The sequence below is a fragment of the Tenebrio molitor genome, chromosome 8 (genome assembly GCF_963966145.1).
Source record: "Tenebrio molitor chromosome 8, icTenMoli1.1, whole genome shotgun sequence".
Lineage (NCBI taxonomy): Eukaryota > Metazoa > Arthropoda > Insecta > Coleoptera > Tenebrionidae > Tenebrio > Tenebrio molitor.
In genome coordinates, this window is record NC_091053.1 from 7,648,357 (window position 1) to 7,675,519 (window position 27,163).

At 32.3% G+C, this 27,163-nt stretch overlaps 1 protein-coding gene and 1 long non-coding RNA gene across 3 annotated transcripts; one reads left to right on the forward strand and one right to left on the reverse strand.

Annotated features, from left to right (window-relative positions):
- Positions 1–4,589: 4,589 nt before the first annotated feature.
- LOC138136699 (odorant receptor 4-like) lies at positions 4,590–17,288 on the reverse strand. 2 transcript variants are annotated; one of them, XM_069055978.1, is made up of 7 exons: positions 8,307–11,776; positions 7,761–8,248; positions 5,491–6,253; positions 5,342–5,441; positions 5,182–5,289; positions 4,980–5,135; positions 4,590–4,929 (listed from the first exon to the last, which is right to left on the reverse strand). In XM_069055978.1, the coding sequence occupies exons 3-7, from the start codon at positions 6,225–6,227 to the stop codon at positions 4,867–4,869; spliced, it is 1,164 nt and encodes a 387-aa protein (XP_068912079.1). In that variant the 5' UTR covers positions 6,228–6,253; positions 7,761–8,248; positions 8,307–11,776; the 3' UTR covers positions 4,590–4,866. The 2 variants fall into 2 exon arrangements, with proteins under 2 accessions (XP_068912079.1, XP_068912080.1); XM_069055979.1 differs by lacking the exons at positions 7,761–8,248; positions 8,307–11,776 and adding an exon at positions 17,221–17,288.
- A 3-nt stretch (positions 17,289–17,291) lies between these two features.
- On the forward strand, positions 17,292–17,860 carry LOC138136700 (uncharacterized). Its single transcript, XR_011161396.1, has 2 exons — positions 17,292–17,674; positions 17,730–17,860. It is a non-coding gene; the product is annotated as an uncharacterized lncRNA (long non-coding RNA).
- Positions 17,861–27,163: the final 9,303 nt, after the last annotated feature.

A 27,163-nucleotide genomic window follows, 5' to 3' on the forward strand; every position in this document is an offset into this window, starting at 1 on the left:
CAATGTTGAACCGGTTTTTGTCACTTAATTACAAAATTTAATGAAAAATTTCCCAACAGTTATGTATCAGGCATGCGGGTTCAGAAGCTTCGATTCAGGGTTGAATTATGTACAGAAAACGGCGCATAGTTAATAGAATAGTTTTATATTCAATTATCATTTGATTTTTTCAAAAAAAAGGAAAATATTTTTTCTGAATCCTTAATTTTAATGTTAAGTCTTCTTCCTCTCTGTTGAAAAAGACTTTTTAATAACAGAAATGGGGGTTTCAGATGAAGCAAAACATGCTATTCCTTTGAAGTTTTTGCGTAAAATCAAAAAAAAAAATTTTTCCCTCTTGTAAACTCAGTCCGGGGACATACTATATACAGGCTGCTCCAAAAATGGCGTACAAACTACTTACTACCTTATCGAGGATGCTTAAATGTACATGAAAAAAATATGGAAAACATGTTTCCGACAAAAAAATCAATTATTTTTTTATTATTATTAACGATAATACAATGTAAAGAAAGATATATTCATACATCATTACCTTGCAATGTTACCGTAGAGGATTTAAAATAATTTTTTCGATTTCCAAAGCTTCTAAATTCTCTATTATGCAGGATTAGATATTGGTGAGTGATCTTGTACTTTGTGATAATATGTATGATTAGACGTAGCTGTCATGACAATTTCAAAGATATATTTCAAAATAATTGACCTGTTAAGTGCCACTCTCAAAGACCGCCAAATCAGAAAATAAGTCCAATAGAATTTTTTTAACATTTTTCTGGCGTTTACAGTAATCTCTTCTACACCGTAGTGCACCGTTAGTGCGCCATTTTTGGGACACCCTGTATTTAGTTATATACCACTTTTCACGTTATGTATATACTATATACTAGATAGATATAATAGATTAACTAGATAGATAGATATCATTGTTGGCAAAATCGGAAGTCCCAAAAAATGTGACTTTGGGTCTTCATTAACTGAGCGGAGTTTTGTTTTAATAGCTTGAAAAATGGAGACAACCTATACAATTTAATACGTTGTAGTTCCTCCTTCTGAGCTATGACTACTTACATTTAATGAACCAAATTTTCTGTTACTATTGAATGCATTGAATTACATATTTCAAGAATACGATTTATTTAACTTTCTTTTGTAGTAATCGTAAATGGTCTGAGCATATTTTTACTTTATTCAAGAAATGCTCGACTGGATTTATATCAGGGTCTTGCGGAGGTGACAGCAAGTTATGACTATTAGTTATGAGGATTATTATAAATCTACCGTTCCTTGACATTCTTCGCTGTTTTTGTCTTTCACACTTTCTTAAATCGTTTTTTAGAAATAATAAATAGGTATATACTGAGTTTTATCCATTGTTCTTTCAACACTGTAAGTCCGCATACACCCGCGTACATTTTTAGGATTTAGGGCTGAATTTTTTTCTTCCCATCTTTTGATGGACATCACTTCTAGAAATGTTGTGGTTGAAAAGGGAATATAATGGCCACAATTATTATTCTTACTAACGTAACTGTTTGTAAATGTGCAAAATTTACAGTTTATAACTAGGAATTCTAATACGAAAAGCATTTCTTCTTAACAAACGATATTCGAGATGTGGGTACTTCCCTGCCGAATTGTGTAACAATATGGAAAGATTATATCATTAAAAGTAGAAGTGAGTGAGTCTTTTTGTGCTAAGCCCAGAGATTGAAGACCGAGACGAAGTCGACAGTAACAGTGATAGAGTGAAATTACAGAAAAACAGTGCTTAGAAAATAGCATCATTCAACAATGCTCCATATGAAGAATATACAAGAAGCCTTGATGATGAAAAGTTAGAAGCATCTATTGTTCCAATTTCAGTCCAAACAAGTAAACCCTGTCCAGCTTACTAATACTCTCAAAAAATAATAATAAGTAGCCGTTTTATATGAAATCTAGTAGCTTTAAGAAGTAATTTTGCAAAACAAGTTTAATTATCAATATTACATAAACATAATTGCGATTCCTGGTGTAGAAAGCGATACTAGATTCCTAGCCCCCGGCGCCTTCCATCTCTTCCCAAACATTGAAAAGGTCCTTGTGGCGGCAAAAAATAATGACTTGCGGTTTTCTTGGCACCAACTAGGTGAACATCTGTCTCGACACTCCAATGTCGTTTGTAGCAAAACAAAAACCACAACATATTCAAAAGCGTCAGAACACCTTGATTGGGTCTTTTTTTTGCATTTACATTCTCAACCCAACTCGGATTTTCTTAAATATTTAAATGTGGATGAAAAATTCACAATTTAAAAGCATGATGCATCATAGTTTCAAGGTAAAATATTTGGAAATTCTGTGGTTAAAAAAAGTCAATATTTATCCGCATTATGTAACAGACAAACAAGATCACTATCGTGTCCTGTATCTTTAATTAAATCGTTAGCAGTGCAATGTATCAATGACCAAAAAAAAAAATATTACGATGATTTGTAGATATGTGGATAAACACCGACCGGCAAACCTTCACATTGACACTGAAAATTCTCAATCAGACACACCTTTGAAAATCATGCAATATTCATTACCGCGTAACACGACAATCAATGACCCCATAAAAGTTCACAGGCGCAGTTCCAGTAGCAACTGATTGATTTGATCACAGATTAAAATCTGTGAAATAATTACAACACGTAAACTCAATATTTTTTTAAGAATTTATTACTTTATTTTGTTTCAGTTGGTCTGAACCAACCAGTCAATTAATTTTCCAACAATTTGTTCTTGTTTAAAATAGAAAACGCGTAGTCACGGTGAGTAATAAAAATGCAAATAAGACAATGCGACCAGATTTGCAATATTGATAAGAATTACATCAGAAGTGTTTTCTTCTTTCTGAAAGTATTCAACTAGTTCTGGAAGATGTAATGTATTAAAAATCTTCATCAGATATTGCGTAATTTTGTCAAGTCACTGGAATTAATTTTTTACCGCACATTGAAATGCTAAGGTGGACCCTAATTTTAATAAATAAGGAAAATTGTCTAGACAGGAGGTCAAGAAACCTGAATAAATCAATAAAAACATAAAATGTATTTAAAAATTTCACAAACATTTTACAATTATGTGTTGTGCTTGTTTGTCCTCTTGGGTGTTCTCTCATTTGCTCAATTTTTGTTTCTCTTTCCTTCTAAAAAAAAAATAGAAAGCTTTCAGTTTTATTTTTATTTCTTTTTTTATTTTTGGTTTCCTCGCATTTCACTTGTGTTCTTCAGTGCCATGTAAAAACTCCAAGATTTTTGCATTATCTAGAAACATCCTTGTGAAACTGTCACAATTTCTGTCTTAGTACCTACGGCCTTGAATGTCTTATAATTCAGTGGGAAAATGTTCCTGACGAAAAGAACTATAGGATTTTTCAACTGCTCCATTAAAATGAGTGTCTTTTTTTAGTTCCTTGGAAGTATTGTACCAAATTGACTCGTAACTGTTATAATATAACAATTCACTCTGAAAACAAACATTTTATTCTATTCTAGACAATCTTGTGAGTCGTACTTTCTCGGTGGTACTGTTACCAAAATAGCAATAGAGAAAAATCTCTCCTTTGGCAGCCATCTGGAAAAATATCAGTTGGAAAAAGTCGGTACTCATTGCTTCCGCCTAAAAGAAAATAATTAGTGACGTGAAAAATGATATCTTCTGTTTACCATGGACAACTGGTTCATGGTCATAATTATGGACAAAAAAGAACAGGCGAACCATCAAGATTTCTTTGTAGCAATCTACGAGTATTTGAGTGAAGCTGCAAGTGAGTAAATTAGAAAAAATTGGAAGTGTCAACATTCTTCTTACTCATGGATAACCTTGTATTGATTTATACATTCCACTACTGTCATCGTTTCCAGCTCTTACAACATCACTACCAGAAGCAGAAATTTTCTGCAAATGTCTGAACGTGTCACTGATTAAATCGCATTGCGTTTCGACGTGTATCATAGAATTATAAAAAAATAAATCGGTCAAGGAGTTTACACAGGCGAAGTACCTACACTGCAGTGACGCTGAAGTGGACGAAAACAGTTTCGAAAATTACTGGTTGGTGGTAATCGAAGGGCAGCCAGACAATTATAGGTAAACTCTTCTTCTGGCTGATCAAAGAATTCCCTATAACTCCGATGATAGCAAAGAAGAAGAGAAAGAAATAATACTTGAGAAAATTTCTTGCTAACAGAGTCGACTTGTTTACATTTTCTTTCTGTTCTTTCTGACAAGAAATAACTGGACGAGGTTACGAGACAATTATTTCATAATTATTGTTGTAGTTAATAAATACTGAATGGAGATTCTGGTTGCAGGTCACGTTTCTCTCATGACAACAATATAATTCACGTAAGTGATCGTAAATATTCCTCTCTTAAATGTCACGCTCTCTACTAACATTCCCCCAAGAGTCCACTTTTGGACCGCTCTTCTTCATTTTGGCTCTCTTGGAATTTTAACTTGATTGATTATAATATAATTTAATTTAACAATTAAAACTAGATTTTTCTTAGTTTAAGGATCAACCATGAAGGTTTCTAGGATGACAAAAATAGCAGATGTCTACTACTGCTTAATTTATTTGATAACAAGAATGTTAAAACAGAAAAAGAAAATAAAGCAAAAGATAGTTCTTATGATTCAAGTTTCAAAACATTCATACATTAAAAAAACCTTTATTTTTCCTGCCTAGATGCGATACTAGAAAAAAACCAGACAATTTTATTTTTCGAAATGGTCATTGCAACAACAATTTGAGAGTTATCGCAAAACGGTTATTAAAAATAAGAACTTAAGTTACACTAGTATCTAATTAAAAAATTCTAGTGAAGATACTTTTTACGCAGACATGTCGTTCATTTTTTTTAAAGCCATAAAGAAACTCCACGATTTTTGCATTATCTAAAACTCGTCTTGATATTGATTTGGAGTTATCAATTCACTCTACTTACAGCTTTGAAAGTTTCATAATTAATGGGGAAAATATTCCAAGCGTAAATAATTATAGGTTGTTTCAACTGGTTCATAAAAATAAATAAGTCTTGTTTAAATTCTTTCGAAGCGTTGTACCAATTTGGTTCAAAAGTGGCATAATACAATTTTTCACACTGAAAAGAATAAACGTGATAGTTGTAGAAAATATGTGAGTTTTACCTTGTCTATGACCCTCTGGCAAAAGTAACAAAACAAAAATATTTCCACCGTTACGTTCACTTGAAAAAAGGCTATTTGGAAAAATCTTGGAGTTAATATACTGTCAGCCTACGATAAGAAATCGAAGTGAGGTAAGAAGATGACTATTTTGAAGTGTTACCATGGACATTTCATACAATATCATACACAAGGAGCAAACTGAATAAATGAATTGAATCATAAAAATTTCTTTGTAACAATCGGCAATAAGACTTGAGATTCTGAAACAATCAAGAGAAAAGTTTTAAATTATCAAAATTTGGGACTCACTTTAGAATAACATTGTAGTGACGTACGGACTCTATCAGAATCTTGTGCATCTTCTTGTCTTGTCCGAGCTCTTCGCGATCATCTTCTTGGGAAATGTCGTCGATATTTCTGAGAGTGTCACCAAGTATGTCACACTGAGTGTCTACTTGTACCATTGCAGTGTAAAAAAATAAATCAACGCCGAAATGTGTAAAAAAATTATACACAAATACAACAGCGATAAAAATATACATCTTTAGGTAAACGCTAGGAGCTTCATAGTCAAAAGGTACCCAAACAATCAGCGGGAGATCTTTTGTCTCTTTCCACAACGGTGAAGTGATAAAATTGATAGAACTCACCGTCATCAAGAACACACAAATTTTAAAAATCAATGTCGAATATGCAATAGATTCATCTACAATCACCTTGTGTGCGTTGCTCCTCAGAGGACTGTATTTCTTTCGCGTCAGGTCTATCAAGTATCCGATTTTATTCAAATTCTTGCGGAAACAAATATTTTTTATGGGTGAACATAGCAGGCCAGGTAAATAATACACGCTGTTCATAACATCTTCTTCTCCAAAGCGAACAATCAAGCAAAGTATCATTGAAAGAGAAGCTGTTATTAGACCACCTGATATTATCCGTGCATATATCTTGTAAACGAAACTCCCATCACGGTGCCACAGTCCCAACATTGTTAACGATGTAATTATGAGATTGAAAGCTGGTAAAATGTTTACTTGCTCAAACATATTTAGCTGGGAACCATGCGATACGTCTGTTAACAAGAAAAAAAATCATGTTTTAAATTAAACAATTATGACGAATTATGGCTGTCATAGTTTTGTTTGTAGTTGGCGCGGAGACTCACTGGAGTAATAAACTGGCCTGATCTTCACGGGGGATGGTTTCCTATTGCTTAAAGAGCGCGCGTTAAGAAGTATGGTGCAGCTCAATGCACGCAATCGTAATTTCCATCCTTTCTTAAAGTAGTAAGATTTAAATTTCCCGCACAAAACTCAAATTTAGGGAGGCAGTCTAAATCAGGCTTTTCATGACGTCGCTATGAACTATCACATGAACAGCTCGTGACTACTCCAGTGATTCGCCGCGCCAACTATAGGTTTTAATAACTTAACCAGACTGAGGAAGCATAATATATTCGGTCTGCATATAATATGTATCACTCGTACTTAGAAAAAGGGAATATTTCTGATTGTGTTCTGCACTTTGTTTCATTACGATAGTCGGTACGTCTAGTAAGGATAAATCTTTGTGAAATATGACTCCACCTCGCTTATTTCTGTTTCGTCTATTTTAATATACACGGCAGTCAACTCGCGTCTTATGTTTCATTACATTGCATCCTAAATACAGCCCAAACATGGCACAAATATAAAAAAAAATAATTGGTTCAATGAGAAACTAGGGAAAATGAGAGATACTCTCCAGCTCCTAAATACATTGCGTAATAACAAAACCGTTGACAATACAACATACCAAAATTTCAGAAATTTGTATAGGAAAGAATTAACTAAAGCCAAAAAAACATTTAACGAGCGGTTCATACACAAAGCAGCGAACAAACCAAAAGCAATGTGGGAAATTATAAACAAAAATAAAAAAAAATTTAACCCAAATCCTGATAACAGTGATAACATTTGTGCTTCAGATTTCAATCTATATTTCACAGGTATTGCCGAAAAACTTGTTAAAACAATTCCCGTGCAACAACCTGAAACCAACTTTCAAAACTATCTAAGTAATATCGCAAGACCTCAGGATGATTTTAATTTCAAAGAAATCTCTTATAATGACGTACGCGATGCAATATTAGCTGTCAGTAGCTCTAACGCAAAAGATGTTTATCATATAAACAAATGTATCGCGGAAAATGTATTTGCCAACGTATTGAAAATCTCTAAAGTTATACCCCTATTCAAAAAGGGGATAAAGACAACATGAATAATTATAGACCCATTTCCATTGTACCGACTTTTTCAAAAGTCTTTGAATACTTACTAAAGAAACAAATCAATAAATTTTTCGACAATAACAATCTGTTTTCCAAAAGCCAATATGGGTTCAGAAACAACTTGTCAACAACTCTAGCTGTAAATGACCTAAGCGAATTTGTATTCTCAGCACTCGAAAACAAAGAACATGTCAATGCAACCTGTTTCGATTTATCTAAAGCTTTTGACTGCGTAACTCATCACATATTACTAACGAAGCTCGGATACTATGGCTTCAATCAAAGCAGCACTGATCTGTTACAGTCCTACCTCCAAAACCGACAACAGTTTGTTGCAGTGAACGGAATGGTGTCGGATAACTTATCCATTAATTGCGGCGTTCCCCAGGGTTCCGTCTTAGGCCCACTGCTTTTTCTCATCTACATTAATAACCTGCCATTGGCACTACCGAAGAACAAATTTACGCTATTTGCCGACGACACAACCACATGTATTTCCAATCGTAGTCTCATGTCTCTTAACATAGAAATCGAGCACACACAGGTACAAATTTTCACATGGTTTACTGCAAACAAACTGGTTGTTAATAAAGATAAGACACAATCAATAATATTTTCGCTTCGGATATTGGTGAAAATAGTAAAACCATTAAACTTCTTGGAATCCATTTGGACACTAAAATGACATGGGAAGCTCATGCAGACCATTTGGTAACGACGATTTCCAAAAAGCTGTTTGTATTAAGGCAACTTCGTAGTGAAGTAAGCGATAAAACACTTGTTACTGCCTACCATGCCCTAGTTCACAGTAATATAACTTATGCTATTCTCGTATGGGGTCATTCTGCACACTTACGTAAAGTTTTTAACCAGCAGAGGAGATGTATTCGTGTTCTGGGTGGACTTGGTTACAGAGATGACTGTAGAGACATATTTAAAACATTTAAGATATTAACGGTTCCCTGTATATATATTCTACAATGCGTACTCTATATGTACAAGAATAAAAACAACTACTGCTCGTTAAACCATTCGCACTTAACCAGGCACCACAACTTATTATTAAGCATTCATTCGAGACTGCACAAAACACAAAAAAGCACTCGCTATTATTGCGTCAAATTTTATAATGCTCTTCCTTTGCATCTTAAAAACATGGACTTTAAACCCTTCAAACTACATTTAAAGCAATTGCTAACCGAAAATGCATTCTATTCTTTCGAAGAGTTTTATTCATTCACAAAGTCCTTATAGATTTTTTGTTTAAATTTTACTTATATCTCTTCATTTTATTGTTGATTTTTTTTCGGTATTTGTAGACAGTGTGTAAAATTGTATGATTTATAACACGCAAATATATTATTATTATTATTATTATTATTATTAAATAGCAGATATTATGTTTCTTTAGGCTTGGAGAAATGTTTTACTACTAAAGTTTGGAAAACTAACATATTTGAATACTAATTTGAGTTAGTAAAAGTGGAATATTTCCTAACAAGTGCGGAAATAAAATTTCAACGCTAAAAGTTCAATTTTGATCGTTTCCTGATATATGGAACTTGAAATCTGTCAAAGATAACCTCAAAGTTTACAAGTAATACCTAAATGTGTGTTATTTTTAAGAATTTCCTTAAACTAACACGAAAAACATTGTTCAATATTCGGCCTGTGCTGCATATTCTTCAATATCAAACGATTCACTATAGCAGACATTTTAATAGGATTTCCATAAATTTACTCGAGCGAACACCTTAAACGCCTTCACAAACTTTGTTTTTTTTTTATAATACACAAAATTGTTTCTCTATAGTAACGAAAACAGAACAATTTTGATTCCATTTTTTAATTTATAAATAATTATTGAAAATTGAAAATATCCAAATTTAATTTATTTTTCCAAATTCGAGTAGGAAATAGCTATTTATGCAACAAGTTGCAAAATGAGCGTCTTTTTTGCACTAGACATGACAATTGGTCCAACATGTCGTGTGCAAAAAAATAACCATTTTGCTACGTGTTTCATACAAGATTGTTTCTAATTTAGTTACGAAAAGCACACATGCTGATTAAAATCCTGTTTAAATCTGCAATTTCAATAATTTTCTGGGATAATACTACTAATGTCAGTATTTAACACTAGTGATAATATAGTGTCACTTTTTAACACTAGTGATAATATAATGTCACTTTTTAGAATCTGCGTCTCTAATACGTCTATTATTGTATTCAGTTTGGAGTCGTTTATGGCTATCTCTTAAAGAACTCGTAGTTTAATAGATCTCTAAGAAAATTTGTATCAATATTTCAGTGTATTATTGTCATTTACACCAAAAAAACAAATATTAATGTTCAAACTCTACTTTTTAACATATGTTGCAGATGTAGTTGCATCCGTTACCTTGAATTACCAATTAATACAAAATTCCCTAGAATTTGAAAATTTAATTTTTTTATTTAAAAATTAAAAAAAGGGTGCAAATTCTAAAAAATAACAAAAAACTCGTTTTATAAGGGCATTGGCGCACTCGTTCCATATAAAACTCCCCTACGGGTCGTTTTCAACACTTGGGACTCGTGGGCCAAATCAACCCTTATAAAACTTGTTTGTTAATATACTAATTTTAACACTAGTGATAATATAATGGCATCTTTTGTCACTAGTTATTAAATGAAGCACGTTTGACAACTAAAATGACATATCACAATGGTTGCTTTTCGTAACTGAATTAGAAATAATCATGTGTGCATAAATAGCTATTCAGCTTACAGTAAAAATAGAAAGTAGGAAAATTTAGAATTTTAAATCTTGAACAATGTTTAGTTGCCCCCCGTACTTAGGCCTCGTTAGTTACCAAGAGGTTAAGACGACCCTGATTTGATTTCTTACAATTTTTTAATTCGTAATGAATTTCTTTTCTTTATTTATTAGGTTAAATAATAACGTACATTTTTTAAACTGACTTAATTTTATTTAAATTTACTGTAATACCTTATTTTTGTTTTAATAGTTTAAAGTTAGAAGAATCTTTGAAGAAACCTTAACCTAAAAATTCTACTTGATATTGGAGTGTCACATTCATTAACCCTTTCACGGAATCTGTCATCGGTCAATAAACTATCAATGTAAAGTGGTGATATATGAACTACAGCCGCCTTGAAAGTGTTAATATTCGCAAGCAAAGCCGCAGGTAAATGCCAATGTAACGGGTGACTATTAAAATTTTCACTTGGAGCTGGCTTTGAACGAGTTTTTATTTTTTCTGGAACGACAAATGTCAGTCAGTAAAAGCGTTACTTTACAATTGAAACCTGTGATTGAAACATAACCTATAAATTTTGCACGGCATCAGCATAACATGAATGATGAAACTTTTTTGAAACTTGTCTGTGTCGAAGATGCAACGGAAAACAAAGAATGATACATAGCCAACCCTAAGTGAAAATTTTAATAGTCACCCGTTATAATATTAACAAAACGAAACTTAAACGCTGTTTAAAAATCAAAAAACCATTGTTGTGCAAATGAGTTATCTGTCACTGTGATAAATAATAGGAAATGTCATGAAAAATGTGTGTTATTTTGTTATTTACACCACAATGGTTTTTTGATTTTTGAACAGCGGTTATATACAGGGTTATTCTAAATGATTGTAGTCGAAGTGGGCGTGAAAACTGAATGTAAAATTTATGGTTGCCGCTGTTCACACACGGGAGTTAAATTGGGTGCAAAACAACTCAATATTTTTAAAATTGATTGCAAAACAACTCAATATTTCTGGATTCAATCGTTAATTTAACAGAAATAAATAAAAATCTCATCACCGCACATTTCACCTAAAAAACGACAGTGACAGTGACAAAACTGACAGTTCACATGAGAGCGGCAAAAATGTAATAACACGAGCATGGCCTACTTCGACTACAATCATTTAGAATAACCCTGTACCATTAACGATTGTTTCAAATTCGGACTATCTATGAAAATCTGACATTTTAGTTGGCAGTATTGTGATTTGTCATAATAAATCTATTTTAGGTTATACCTAATTCAACCGAACACTGCTCCCAGGTTGTTACATTTTTTAAACAATTGAACGCATTAGGAACAATAACAATGCGAATATTTAAAAACGAAACGTCATACACTCCGCGACAACTGATTAGCCTCACTCCAAAATTACGCTTGTTTGCATGTTATGAAGTGAGTTCGATTTGTTTTGTTATACATTATCAAATTATATGAAATTTTAATTATTAAACATCAACTCAATTTTTATTTAGTGAGAAATTTTATTTGATTCCTAATTGTGTTTTCACCAATTTTATTCTGTTTAGCAAACTCTTTTAAGGTAATATTTTTAGAAGTGGGATCTCCTTTTTGTGCTAAAAAATTTAATGCTATACTAAGGACAATGTAACATTTTATCTGCCCCGCCCATTTTATTTTCTTAGTTACCAATCAAATAGGTTGTTAAGACGATCTGATTTACACAGTAAAAATTTCTGACATTCGAATTGTCTTAATGACATTTTATTTTTTAGAACCTAAAACAATAATTGTGGACTTGACAGCAAAATTCTAACCTTAACTTTTTTACGTGGCAAATGTGATGAAAAGTTGTACAGATTGAATCTGGCTTTGATTCTGATTGGTCAATTTTAGTGAGCGGAGCAGATAAAAAGTTATAACGGCAATACTATAATTGTCTTGATCGCATATTATTTAAATTCTTAACTGATGGAATACTAGACTCTGTTAACGTATAATCTTTTTTAATTATTATATTTATCTTTTGTTTAGCTGACTGTTCCCTTTTGGTATTATGAGCCATTTATTATCAAATAATATCTTTCTAATAAATGGGGAATACACGTGTTATGACTTTAAAAAAAGACGAAATGATAAATTTACTTGTAATATATGTTTTATGGATGTTCCGATACGATATAAAAAAAGACATTTCAAAAAAATATGGCATGAAAAATTAGAAAAATATATTAACGACTTAATAGTAGTTTATTTAACGAGTTCGTGTGTAATTTGGGCTTTTTTTGGCATGAGTGGGCCAGTTTAAAACTCGAGTGAATCGAGAGTTTTAAAGGTCCACGAGAGCCAAAAAAGCCCAAATTACACAAGAATGAATTGAATATAACGTTTTTTTATTCGACGAGCCCCCCCCCAAAGGCTCCAAATCGCTGAAAATCTTTTAAATTAGCTTGACGTTTCGTTTTGACAAGTTGTCAAATTTATCAAAATCCGTTCACATAGGAGAAAATTCTCAAATTCTGACAGTGTCGAACAAAAAAATGAATATTTTTTTCCCTAATAAATGGGGCTCTCGAAAGATCAGCTTCGTAAAATGACCCTTGAGGAAATTATAAAACTTACAAATTTTAATGTTATTTTAATGTAAAGATCTTACGATAACTTTTTTAGTATCCAGAAGGTTCTACTTAGCCCACAATTTCCTAAACTTTTCGTGGAGCTGATGCTAACCAACACAAGACAATAACATGTTGGAGAAGCCTGTTTTTCACCAGACAATCGTGAAATCATAACATTTGTCATTTACTCATCTCGTCCACGACACATGGTTTGGCCTTGGTGTTCTGTGAAAATGAAGAGAAAGACCCAGTGTATGGTTACAAAACAAATATAGTAGGTAAATTGGACGGTAAACTAAACAAATTAGACCAAAATCTATACCGGGTGTAGAATTGGTTTACGAGACAGGATTTTACATGTAAAAATAAAGAGTTTCAATTATTGGCTCCCCTAATGATTTTACGGCAAAATAGTTAAAATGAAAGTTGGAGAGAATTAAAATTACTGTCTAATTTCAGTCCTACTTTTTTTCTAACATCTTGTGGTACTGAAAGACAGGCAAGAAAGAAGTTGACACAAAAACAGTAAAAAGTACTACTAATCATGAAATTGTATTTCTTTCTTTAAATGTTACTATGGAGGATCTTTTTTAAGCAACTTCCAAGCAACATTTGCTTCAGGTTTCCCAGACCGATCAATTCCTGCAACAGAAACAATTGGAAGAATTGTAGAGAAGTTTGAGCATTTAATGGAAGATACCTTTTCATTCATCCTGTAGTCCTGTACGACTTCATTTGAAAGGCAAATTAAAAGACAATTAAATAATAGAGAAACCATCCGACAAATACATAGTATTTTAAAAGTCAAATTTCATGGCTAGTGCTACTTTTTAGTATTTTTGTGTTAACTCCTTTCTTGCTTTTCTTTCAATACCACAAGATGTTAGAAAAAAACAAAGAGTGGAATTAGACAGTATTTTTAATTCTCTCTAACTTTCATTTTAACTATTTTGGCATAAAATTATTAGGGGAGCCAATAATTGAAACTCTTTATTTTTACATGTAAAACCCTATGTCTCGTAAACCACTTCTACACCCGGTATGTTCTTCTACTTTGCTTATAAATCGCTAATGCCAAAACTTTGTCTTATATCGTAAATCGCCGCTCCCGAGATTAACGTTTCTGTGTTCGTATTTGTGATAAAACTGTTATTAGAAGAACAAAAGTATGATCAGCGAAAGCAAACTAATATTCTGTAGCTCCGGCATAAAATTATCAGAACTTTCTGTATTTCTGCTTACAATTTCAAAAAAACCATGAATTGTAATTTTTTCTAAAATTTTTTAGTGAAATGTCAGATGGAACCTATTTGATTTTTCAATCATTACCTACTTACTTTTCAATTAATTATTGTTGAAATGAAGGTTTTGAATGTATTTTTTTTTTATTAAAATGTACGTACAAAAACATTGTGTATCCTCAGCCGTGAAGACATCAACTTAGTCATCTCGCTTTTGGTTCATAAAAACTATTCTGATATTATATTAGGTTACGAGTCTGTTCATGTGATGGAAATATTTGTAATCGCAGTTCATTTTAGTGCTTTCTAAGAGCGCCTGATTTTTTATAGGAAAAACCTGTTGATAAAAGATTCACCATCTGCTTCTTTACATTCTTGAAAAAAATGATAGGTGTATGCATAAACCTAATTGATTTATTTTAAAGTAGTTAACATTCCTACTATTTGTAGCAACATAAACATGTCAAGTATTTATTGGTAGTAATAGTTAATGTAAGTGATGCCACTATTTAACTTTAGGGCGATTACTATGTTAAATGATAACTTTTAAGCAGGATTTATAGTTCCGTATACATACAGCATAACATAGTCACAAATCATAAACATAACGTAACTTTGAAAATTCAATTTATAGTTCACGATAAAACGTGATACGATTGTTGACTTTTTAAATGTCAAACTAATTATCAAATATGTTTTGTGAAGACGAGGTTTTAGAAGCTGCTGCCTGTGCTGTAGTCTTACACGAGATAGGTCGTAATAAAGAAAAAAGGAAGAAACCACGAAAGAAACGCGTTACAAAAACACGGATAAACAAGCTACTCCAAATCATTTCCTTCTTCACACTGTCCTCAAAGTCTTTGGAAGACTTATCGTACAGTGGCTTGAACCTTTTAACACACTGTACGATTAGAATTTACTTCAGATTTTCCACCTTCTCAATAATGTTTTTAAATTAAATTAATTGACAGCGTACCTACACCTAACCGTTTCTATGGAAAAAAAATTAAAATTCCGTAACTTTCATGATACATAACATAATAATTGAAATTGGCCAATTCATATGTAAACGGATACGGACTTATGTTATGTTAACGGATCTATAAATAAGTACATTTGATTCAATAGGATTCAATTTTCATATGTTATGCTATACGCAGGGCCGAGCCGTGCCGGGGGTGCACAGCACCCAGGCGGCAACCTACTAGGGGCGGCAAAATAAAATAAGTAAAGCTAAAATTATTTATACTGGTGTACAAAACTTACTGTTTGATTTATATTTTTTTTTCAACGGTGAAGGGCTCTTCTTTTTCTTTAAAGACAAGTGGGCAAGCATTCCAATAATTCATTTTACTTATACAATTTCGCTAATTCTAAATTCAGAGCGTTGTAGGGGGTCACTTCAGTAGTAAAAATATGGAAATAAAAAAAAAGTCGAGAATCCCCCCACAAAGATACATTGGTCTGAAGGTGCACTCTTTGAAGTGCGTTTTCTTCAAATACAGGCTGAAAAGTTCAGTGTTTATTGTTATTTATGGAATGGATTGTGGAAAATAATAACGTAAAACAATTTTTGAAGAATAGCTTTACTTTGGAGTAAAAAAATCTTAAATGTTTGTAATTTTTCTTAAAAATGGAACGGCAACGTAGCTGGAATAGTATTTTGTCACTGTGGATATTCATATCCAGGCTGCTATATATTGAACAAAATTAAAGTGCTTATTTATCTTCTTCACGAAGAGCGAATTTTTTTTTCGAGCTCCACTGGGTCCATCCCTACCACGCTCTGAATTCGGAATTCGCGAATTTTGAGACACCTGTATATAATTTATTTTTATCTAAACTACTAGCAGTTGTACAGAATACAGTGAGAAGAACGTACAAAAATTAAAATAACATTTTTCCCCAGCTTCAATTAAAAGTTACAGGGTGTTGAAGTTAGAAATTTTGAACCAAAAATGTTTTTGAAAAAAATTTTTTTTTTTGTTCGACACTCAGAATTTGAGAATTTTCTCCTATGTGAACGGATTTTGATAAATTTGACAACCTGTCAAAACGAAACGTCAAGCTAATTTTAAAGATTTTCAGCGATCTGGAGCCTTTGGGGGGGCTCGTCGAACAAAAAAACGTTGTATTCAACTCGTTCTTGTGTAATTTGGCCTTTTTTTGGCACTCGTGGACCTTTAAAACTCTCGTTTCACTCGAGTTTTAAACTGGCCCACTCATGCCAAAAAAAGCCCAAATTACACACGAACTCGTTAAATAAACTACTATTTGTTCTAATTATATTAAACGGAGTATTCATTCAATTGCGATAACATTCACTAATTAAATTATTTTGTTTTAGTTCATTTGCTTTTTTAAAAACCTAAATTTAAAATTTTTGTTACACGATTTTTAATTAAATCTTAGTCATGTGCTCGTAAATGGCAATAAAAAAAATCAAAATTTGGAAAAACAACAAAAAAGCGTTAGGAAAATGTTTGTATTATTTTTTTTTCGTTCCTCCAACTCTACTTTATACGATTACAAGCAGTTGGTGCGGTCGTTTTGATACACCCTGTATAGGGGCGGCAAATTATTTCTTGCACCCGGGCGGCAGATACCCTTGGCTCGGCCCTGGCTATACGTACAAGTTACGGAACTATAAATCGGCCTTAATATATTTTGTGTGAATATTTCAGTGTTTTTCTTTGTGTCGACGACGGAATCCCTTAATTTCAATGAATATTTCTATATACATATATGTACTATTCCGGACACGGAATCTTGGCCAACATTTTTTTAAACATTTCTAAAAAAATGATGTAAACCAGTCATTAGTGTCATTAATAAATGACAATTATTAAAAATCACTTTGAAGTTTTTCTTGTGACATCAAAAAAGCAGGGAAATGGCATTATCGAGTCAAAAGTTGGGTTATATTCAATAAAGGCCAGTTCACACATATTTGTCAGTTAAATGTCAGTCGTGGCTAAGATTCCGTGTCCGGAATAGTACCCCTCGCACCCCACCCATACATAATTTCTGCAGTTTTCTTTATTATTTTTTGATAATTTCCTCAACAGTTCGGCGCGACAAATACAGATGGCGCAGAAACTCACGGACGCCAAGATGTTAGACAGTGAGCAATCTATTCACCTCTCTTTATCTATGATTGTGGTTGTCCTCGTCTGACTGTGTTGCTCTGCTGGCTCTGCTGTGTTGTAAGTGAACGCTGCTGTGTAATCGCTAAAATTTTTATCTATAACAAAAAAATGGAAGATAAGACATATGGGATAAAAACACACCTTGTTGAGGAATTTAAACAGTTTAAAATTAGTAGACACAAAAGAGAGATGGCTTTTCTAGGCAACTGCACTTTATTAATAAACGCAATCCCTATGAGATCCAGTGTAAGGGCAGCAAATGGTGTGATCTCCATTAATCCATTCCCGTTAATAGCAGGTGGCCTCGTAGGATTTCCGATTCCTCCACAACACCTAAATTTGGAGGTCCATTGCTGTGTTCCAATTACACTACATTCAGCGCTACAGATCTTCTTGATTTTCGACGCGGACGAGCAAAAGATGGAATTTATTGCGCACCTTAATTTGTAAGTTAAAAAAACGGTAATTGTTCACTTTATATTGGTTGTTTTGTTCTTGCAGAGCTGAACACGGTACTTCGAGTTCGGATGAAACTGATAAAAGTGCTTCTTCAAACTCCAACCACAGACTCAGGTTTTGAGAATGTACCGTAAAACAAAAGTTTCTAATAAAAAAATTTTGTAATATGGAAATTGAGTTTTGATGAAGTGATGTTTTCCCAATCTTCAAGAAGAGCATAAATCTTTTTGTTAACAATTATGGTATGTAATAAAAAAAGATTTTCGCGAATTTTAAGTGCTATTGGGGCAATAGAAAAACAAGACAATATCTTTGAAAAAATGTTAATTTTAAAATATACCTTTAAAACGGGGGTGTTTTCACGATTTTTTCTGCTTTTCAGTTTACCCTTGAAAATGGGGGTGTTTTACCTTAAAATTGTTGAGTGTCCTGAACTTACTACTATATACAGTGCGTCTCAATATTATAAAAACACTAAAGTCATGTTTTTTTAAACGGAAGCTACCGTTTGATTTTATTTTTGAATTATATGCTAAATTATGAATCAAATTTATACTTATCTGCCATCGTTTTTGATCAGTGGCGCTTTTTTTACCAGAATTTCATTGCCCCCTGCAATTCGAAAATTCGTACCTTCCAAATCGTTGCACATAAATTAAAATGATTGACGCTGTTTGATTTCTGAATGTTTGCCGCATCTGCTGAGTGTTTACTCAACAACCTGCTCAGTCGCATATGCCTACTGCAATTTTTTAAACATAACGAAGTACAAATGTCAAAAACTCATTTTTTTCAAATGGCACCCCGTATTTATTATTGCACTGGTCGAAAGCTTTTTTGACAAGCTTTTGAACAATATAAGGTTTGTATGGTCCAAATTTTAGCTGCGAGTTTGCGTACTTTCAAGGAAATTAAAAATGATAGACGTTGGCTAGTATAGCCAATAGATACCATTAAATTCTCTATATTTAGTAAAATTTTATATTTTCAAACCTAAATCAACAGGTCGTGGTTCTTTAATTAAAAAACAGACTATAGGTACTGTTACGACCCAAAAGAGCCGCCCACAAGCGTACAAGAGTTGTTGGCGGGTGTTGCGGCAGTCTGGCGGAGCTCAGCTGGAGATGGGGCTCGCCTCCTCCCTGGCTGTTGCCCGGGGGTTCCGCGAGATGCTGATGGATTTTGGGAGGAATCGAAGAAATGTAGAAACGGTTGACGAAAATCCTTGAAATAGAATATCTCAAATTCCACAAGTGTTTCACTTGTTTTTTGCCAACCATCATAAAATTCCCCAGAATTTTAAAAATGCTTACTTTTCATTTAAAAATGACTCAAAAGGTACAAAGTATAAAAAATTGCAAAGCGAACACTAACACGAGTACGAACAATTTTTCTGTCATGCTTTTACTAACTGTAATTCGTTATTGAATAATAGGAGAATTATATAGAGAATATAACAATAAACTGTTTGATGTGTACGCATTAAAATAATAGATGAATGCGTTTATTTAATTTAATCATTTTGTCCACAGTATGCGCTATTGATTTACATACGAAGTATCCTTTGCTCGTCACTGCATAAATTTGCAATTATAGGATTAAACATTAATTGTAAATAATTGTATTGTGCAAAACAGCTATGTTTGTATCGACAAATGTACAGGCAAACTCTGAAAATTCAACAATTACATTTTTGGATTTTTTGACAATTATCAATATATAATTTTATTTTTAAGACCAACAACATTAGATCTCTAAGAATGTCAACCCAACAAATCCTTTGTTTACAATTTGATTTAACAATTCAAACCAAAAAAATATTGTTCATTATAAGAACACAGAGCAAGAATACAAGAGCTACAGGCAGATGTCTATTCTAAATTAGAACTGCAAATTTAATACATTTTATAAAAGAAGTTTATGTGAGAAAACAGAAACAAATAAATAGAAAAAAAAGATAATATTCTTGATGATTCATAACTATTTTCAAAAATTAAAAAAAAAAAACATATTAAAAGTGTACTCACAGCTTTTCTCAGAATACAAGAGTCACCCGATAATTATGAGTTCTGGTCTTCCATTTGATATAGATTTCACAAGAATTCTTTTTCTCAAATCCTGTTGTTTTTAATTATAGTAATTTTATATTAGCAAATTGCAGAAGAATGATTGATCAATTATGGAGGTAAATTATTCCCTGTATTGTCGTCTGCATCGAACAAAATTTATATTATGTATTTATTGAAGAAATAGTTTCAACATTTGGTCCATTGTGCAAAGTTACCTTTAAGAAAGCGCGTGTGATTGATTAGCTTAAAATCGTTTTAATATGAAACCTACTAAGATTTGGACATGTTTTTATTGCAGAATCACGAATCAGTTTCAGAATAAATATTCGAATTTGCAGTTAAAGCTGACGCTCGAATTCTGGGATACCTCTATAAATAGAACAGCGAAACACAATCTCTGCATAAAAGGCGTTACATACTCTTATACAGGGTGTTAGGGAATGGTCTCCCAAGAATTTTAGGGTGTTAGTGAGGGAAAATGTGGTCGAAAACCATAATATCATTTTTTGCCTTTATGTCAGATTTTAGCGAGTACCTACTGCCACAATGACGTTTCGGTTCCCTTGGATAATATCCCATCAAAAACAGGACTGTATCTTTTATTGTCAAAATTAATAATTTATTCAAAATATTTATCTACATTCACAACCTTCAGGTAAGTCCCCTTTTATTCCTGTAAGCAACTGAAATTATTTCTGCAGCATCATTTTTTGATGCCACATCTCGATCAACCTCTAAAGGCATTTGAAATCGAGCACTGACGACCAACTAATAAAATTCGTTAATTTCTGTGTAACAATATGCCAAAATCACAACTTGTTAAACACCATATTTATGGAGATTGTCTCAATTATTGCTCAACTGTTTGCGTGACATCTGTTATTACCTCGTCGTACATTTAATTAATGTCATATTAAAACGTTTACTCCAATTATACTAAGATTCTATAGAATGTTGAGTTATTCAATTAATTATTCTTTATTTTAAATTGTTTCGACATTTTTAACAAACAAAAATTAAGTAAGACCAATACAAGAATATCTGCCCTTTATTTTAAATGAAAATTTTAATATTTTCCACTGTATCATAAGAATTCGAGGGTGTTTATTCTCCCGTTGAAAATTTTCTTCGTGACTGCTCAACCCACATTCATGTGCCGTGAAATTTATAAAACCCAGTCGCTGAAGACCTCGTGGTTAAGTGTTACTGATATTATTACATAAGCAAATTAAATAAAGCAGTAATTTACGAAGAAACTAATTGTACAGTTAATTTCAAAATTATAGAGTACACCTAATTTTCTACAGTGTAAAATGCACTTACATTTTTTGTCAAAGATCAATGTCAATTTTGACAAACAAAATGCCTAATCTAACCGGATACACGAAAGTGGTCATTCTTTCCAAATTAGAAAAAGGGCGGTCGATCCGGAGGGTAGCCCAATATTATAACATCACGAAGAGCACCGTGTAGAGAGGATAAAACAAACAATATTATGGTGTCCTAAAATATCAGGGACATTTATGTGGTCAAACTTACCTAACCTATATAAAAATATGATGTCCACATTTCAAAAAGGCATCTTCACATCTGGAAAAAACTGTAATAAATCGGCTTCTTGATTTTTGAGGTGTACTCGATAATTTTGAAATTAACTGTACGTTCCAGTGAAAGTCGGATAATTTACTTGAATATACCTATCATGAACACGAATTTATTTTTATTCTCTAATGTCATATAAATTAAAAACACTAATTGTCTAATGAGTATATAATACATCTGAAATCAGTATAATTATGTCTTCATAATATACAGGTTGTGGATGAATTTACTTATTCGCAGTGGTGTGGTGCGCCGGAGACGAGGACTGAAGAAAGTAAATGAACAGATAAATCAAAAATGTCTGGAGCGATGTTGTAAACCATGTACAAAAAACACGTTCGCAAGATCACGCAAAGCAGCTTAAGAAATACACTGCAGTTATAATTCCAGAAAAAATTAATATCATCAATTTGACTGGGAGTGATAAGCAAAAAAAAATGTCGCGACTTGACATCGTCTCAGTTTTATAAAACGTTATCCAACAGATGAATAAGGATATGTCTTCAAAACAAAGTTTTTTTTTTGTCTAGATTTCTTCTATAAAATGATTTCCTATAAATAACTATAATTTCAAACTTGATAAACAGATTGTAAACAGAATAAGTGATCGTGAGTCTTCAGAGAAACATACATCATTGGAAACTACTTAGAGAGTACAATCGATATTTCAAGAACAATTGATCAATCTCACGAATTATCGATAAATAAAGAGAAGAGATGTGATTTCTCGTTTCAGTCTTATATCTCAAATTGGAGTAAGTTCTAGAAGAAATAAACTTTTTGCAACGAAAAACTACATTTTAATGGAAAAAGAAAAAGAAGTTGGCATCGAAAAGTAACACTGGATGAGATGCAATAGGCGTCACCTGACCGTGTATAAAAACCAAGTTGGACCATCTTGATAGCCTTATTCGTGGTAATCATCTAGTCTGGGGTCACAAATAACAGTTATTTACTGTATAAGTGTTTTAGGTAGCAATTTATTCACGCAAAAATATTTAAATGCGAGAGCTTGCGAGAGCGTTTAATTTTCTTAAGTGAATAAAATGCATCTAAAACACGCATGCAATACAACGATTTATCCACAATCACAATCATTTAGAATCAGAATCGCCGAAATTTTATCTAATGTCATCCAAAATTAATTTGACATTTCACTCTGACAGCGGCTGTCACCTCAAAAATCATTGAAATTTCATTTTGAGTGTTTTATGACTTATAGACCACATTAAAGGTTGCCAAGCAATTGAATTATGACCTTATAATATAGTGATTGTGGATAAAGTTTTGTTAAGATTTTCTACTTCATCGAAATGGCATTTGGAAACTGCAGAAATCAAGAATAAAGAAGTGAGAAAATGGACAGAACTGGAATTTTTAAAATTTGTGGAAATTTTATGAATCCTTTTATTTTAAATATTTATTCATTTATTTATCTTAACCGTTTATACAGTGAGCGGCAAAAGTATGGAATAAATTCATTAAAAATTAAACAAATTTTTTTTTTAATCTTTGGTCAATTTTAGTTTATAAAAATATATACATATTTTAATATAAAATAAAATTCCAAGCAGTCATTTGTTTTCGAGTTATGACGTCATCCATAGTTTTTTTAAATGGAAACCCCCTATTTTTTTTCTCGATTCTGATAGCCCTTTTAATTGTCTAAACACCAGTATAAAAATTTTGTTATCTTACATAAGGAAATTTTTGAGAAAAAAAAATAAAGTTGGAAAAAATACATTTTATAACTAACAAAAACAAGTCAAAAACTGTCTTACTAAGTACTTAAAATTATGGAATTAAATGTTCGAATGGCCATCCCCCAGCTTGTTGACAATAAGCAAGTTTATGAAGAAATTCCCCCTGTTTCTGTTTTATCTATCGCATCCAATCAAAATTAAAATTTCTATACGTTGTGTTTCTGTTAAATGAGTCATTTTCGAAAACGTTTTGTAAAACTAATAACACATACGAATGAAATTGACAGTAACATTTGACTGTTTGATTTACCTACTTGATTTTTTGACTTGTTTTTGTTCGTAATAAAATTTATTTTTTCCAACTTTATTTTTTTTCTCAAAAATTTCCTTATGTAAGGTAACAAAATTTTTATACTGTCATTTATTTACACAATCAAAAGGGCTATCAGAAGCAAGAAAAAAAATAGGGGGTTTCCATTTAAAAAAAACTATCGATGACGTCATAACTCGAAACAAATGACTGCTTGGAATTTTATTTTGTACTAAAATATGTATCTTTATAAACTAAAATCGATCTGTCCAAAGATTTTTTTGAAAAAAATTTTATTTAATTTTTAATAAATTTATTCCATACTTTTGCCGCTCACTGTATTTCATGTTATGTGAAATAAGTTTTTCCAAGTTAAAATTTATGAAAAGCGGCAAAAATTTTAACCATAACTGAGAAATCATAAATTGAGTAACCTAGCTTTGGTGAATTCGTTTTCAAATGAAAATCAACTTGCAAGAGTTTATAAGTTATGTTATAATAACGTATCAAGGTTATTGATAAATTGCCGAAAATGAAAAAGCTAGAACCGTAATTTTAATTCAACTTACTTTCTTTTGTTTAGATTTGAACTCAATAAAATATAATGTTTTGTTGTTTTCTTTTTGTGAAATTATTATTGTTATTTATTCAATATTCATGTTTCTTTTCAACGAATTGTGATTATTTTTACAATGGACGATATAATTTCATTTCTAAAGTTGATTTGTGTATTTTGCTAAAACTAAAATTTGTAATTTTAATGTTAACATTAAACATTAGGAAATATTAAGCAAAAGAACAGAGTTCCTAAAAAGCTTTCATCGTTATGCACTAGAGAAACAATTAAGCTAAACTTCAAAAATTTTTAGTTATTTTTGTACCTTTTTTTAATTTATAGCTTACGTTAGTTTGACCATTCATGCTTTAGTTGTTGAATGTTTAAAATGGTGGAATTTAAAAAATATATCTTCAGAAATGTATACTAAGATCTACAACACTTACTTTACTTTAAATCGCACTAAGTAGTCACCAACACATTAAAGACTGCAGTTAGTATCATATCCTTTCTCATGCGATCTATGAAGTTCACTGGCGATGCACTGTCTAGCACCGTAAAAATAAACAATTTTGGCTTAATGAAAATTTAATTATGGGCGTAGGCTGTCTGTAGGGCAAATTTAATTAATGCTATTACATTGTGGGTAAAAAATTAAATACTAGAGTCTTTGAAGCGCTTTTTCTCGTACTTAATAGTTAATTAGGGCATCCCTTTGACACAATGCAGCATCATACTTTTCCCAATTTTCTAAATAAATATTTTATCAAACGTAGCTATCCCTGCCCTTTAATTTTTAGGGGTGTGATCCTGTTCGACTCGTTAACGTGTATTTATTATTTACTAAAATAATTCCGTCTTAAATTGATTTGAGCATATAATGATGATATAATGGTTATTTGTATTTGTATCACTAGGCCAGAAACGGCACGTTTGCCAGTGCGAGTAAATTTGCGGGCCGAGACGGATAGCCGAGGCAAAACTGTTTCTGGACGTGTGATACACAAAATTTTTTGTGCCGACTTCTGCAGATATTTGTTAAATAAAAGTTAAAGCACTTGTTTTAATAATTGGCATTAGGAACTTTTTTATGTTGGCAACACTGAAACATTTAAATTAAAAATCAACATCGCTCTTGTTTCCTGACATTTATTAAATTTAATTAACCTGTTTCTTTTTTTTGACATTTACCTGAAACATTTGGTATAATGAATACATAGTCAAGAAGTCGCTCAAAACGTAATTTTCGTTAATTAATTTTTTTATTGCAGAATTCTTTGAGGAAAACTTCGAGAGCAAGGAAAATGATACACAGATTCTCAAAAACGTTAACCGTCACATTTATTTTTGTAAACAACTAAACAAAACTACATTCTCTCTATGGCTACTCAATACTCGAATCTAGACTACTAAATTGTCTCCCTGTAACACGCGCAAAACACTTATTTTAACAAATTTTAGTTAAATATTACTTCTTTGAGGTTTGTCCGATATTGTGAATAGAAAAACAATTTTAGCGAGCCATGCACAGAATTAAAATTGACGCCTGACAGAATCCTGGTAGCACATGCCAACCGAAAACGATGACAACTCAAAATCCCTACTTTTAGCCGGACTAGGCCGGCAATAGAACGATTTCGAGCGGAAAAAAACCATACTTACAGTTATATTATAAAAATATCCGCTGTTAAATCGTTTCCTGCTTAAAACAATGTACCTACTATCGCGGCCAAAAAAAAGTTGGACAATACGTTACTGTAGACACTTCCAAAATGAGTTTGAATGAGTTTTGGAAACGTCTACAGTAACGTATTGTCCTACTTTTTTTTTAGCCGCGATAGTACCGAGTGACTATAAATGATTGAAGGAAAATAGTGGATTGGCAACACTGATGCAGTTGGTAGTGCAAGTCTTCTCGTGCATCATCTGTCAATCATTCCTATTTAGGTTAGGTTAAGTCACGAAGTACATTGTCGATTTAGATTTTTTTGACGTTTGTTTCAATTTTAAAAATTGCGTGTGTCATGCCAACGATGTTGCCAACTAAAGATTTTAAATGTGTTACCAACATAACAAAATAATTTTCAATCATTTATAGTCACTCGGTATGTACTAGAGTGGTATATAAGGGAAAGTAGGCTCGATCCTAGTTCCTAGGGGAGTTTTTGATAGTTAGATTTACTGTTGGGAGCATCTACTGTTTACTATCAAGCTTCAAATATCTGTCAGTTCGGTCAGACGCCAAAATCAAAGCAGAAAAATTTATTAAAATGGTTGGTTGCAGGGCACCTAATAATTCTGCCAGATCAGAAAGAGGTATTAAAATGTTTCGGTTCCCAAACGATGCGTCACGCAGACAATTGTGGATCCAAAATATTGGGAAACCATTGAATTGGCAGCCTAGTTGCCACAGACTTTGTAAAGTAAATGCAAGCAAATCTAAATAGTTAACATAAAATTTACATTTTATTTTCACTCTAGAAACATTTTAACAATGAGCAATTTCATTTAAATGCAAACAATGACAAAGTTTTAAAAAATACTGCTGTTCCCAATAAAATCAATTTAAGGGTACAGGTAAGTTGCGAAAGGATCAACTACCTATCTATATGCACAAAATTTGACTTAAAATTTCTATTACAAATTGATTCCCAAGAGGATAATTTGGAAGCAAAAATTGAAAATTTACAAAGACAGTTACAAGAAAAACTTTTCAGTACTTTTCACTAATTCATTATTATGATTTGGCTGGCACAGCAAACGCACTTCTCAGACAGATTTTTCCTGAGTAACATTTACCTCTCTCAATTCCTTTATTATTACTATCCTTCCACCACCCGGCGGCACGGCAATTTTGCTGGAGTACATACACTATTACGGATATTACTATCAAGTAAAGTTTTTCCACAAGCTGTAAGTTTGTAATTGAACACTGTAATTAAAATTGTTTTCTTCCATAATTGTGTTTATGCACCTCGTGGAGGGAGAATAGACTGGAGATGGCACTAATTCAAATACGTGTACCTACCCGCGAAAACTACAGATCCATAAAAGGTTTCTTAATATAGACGCTACGCCAATGGCTTCCTTTGCCTTCCTTCCACGAGCATTGTGCTTCTTTATCTAGCGCATTGTGGATTGGGTCATAAAAGGTTGTTGCACGTGCTGTTAGAGGGTTCGGATTTTTAACATGGATAGCATAGGAAATGCCATCTCCAGTCTATTCTCCCTTCATG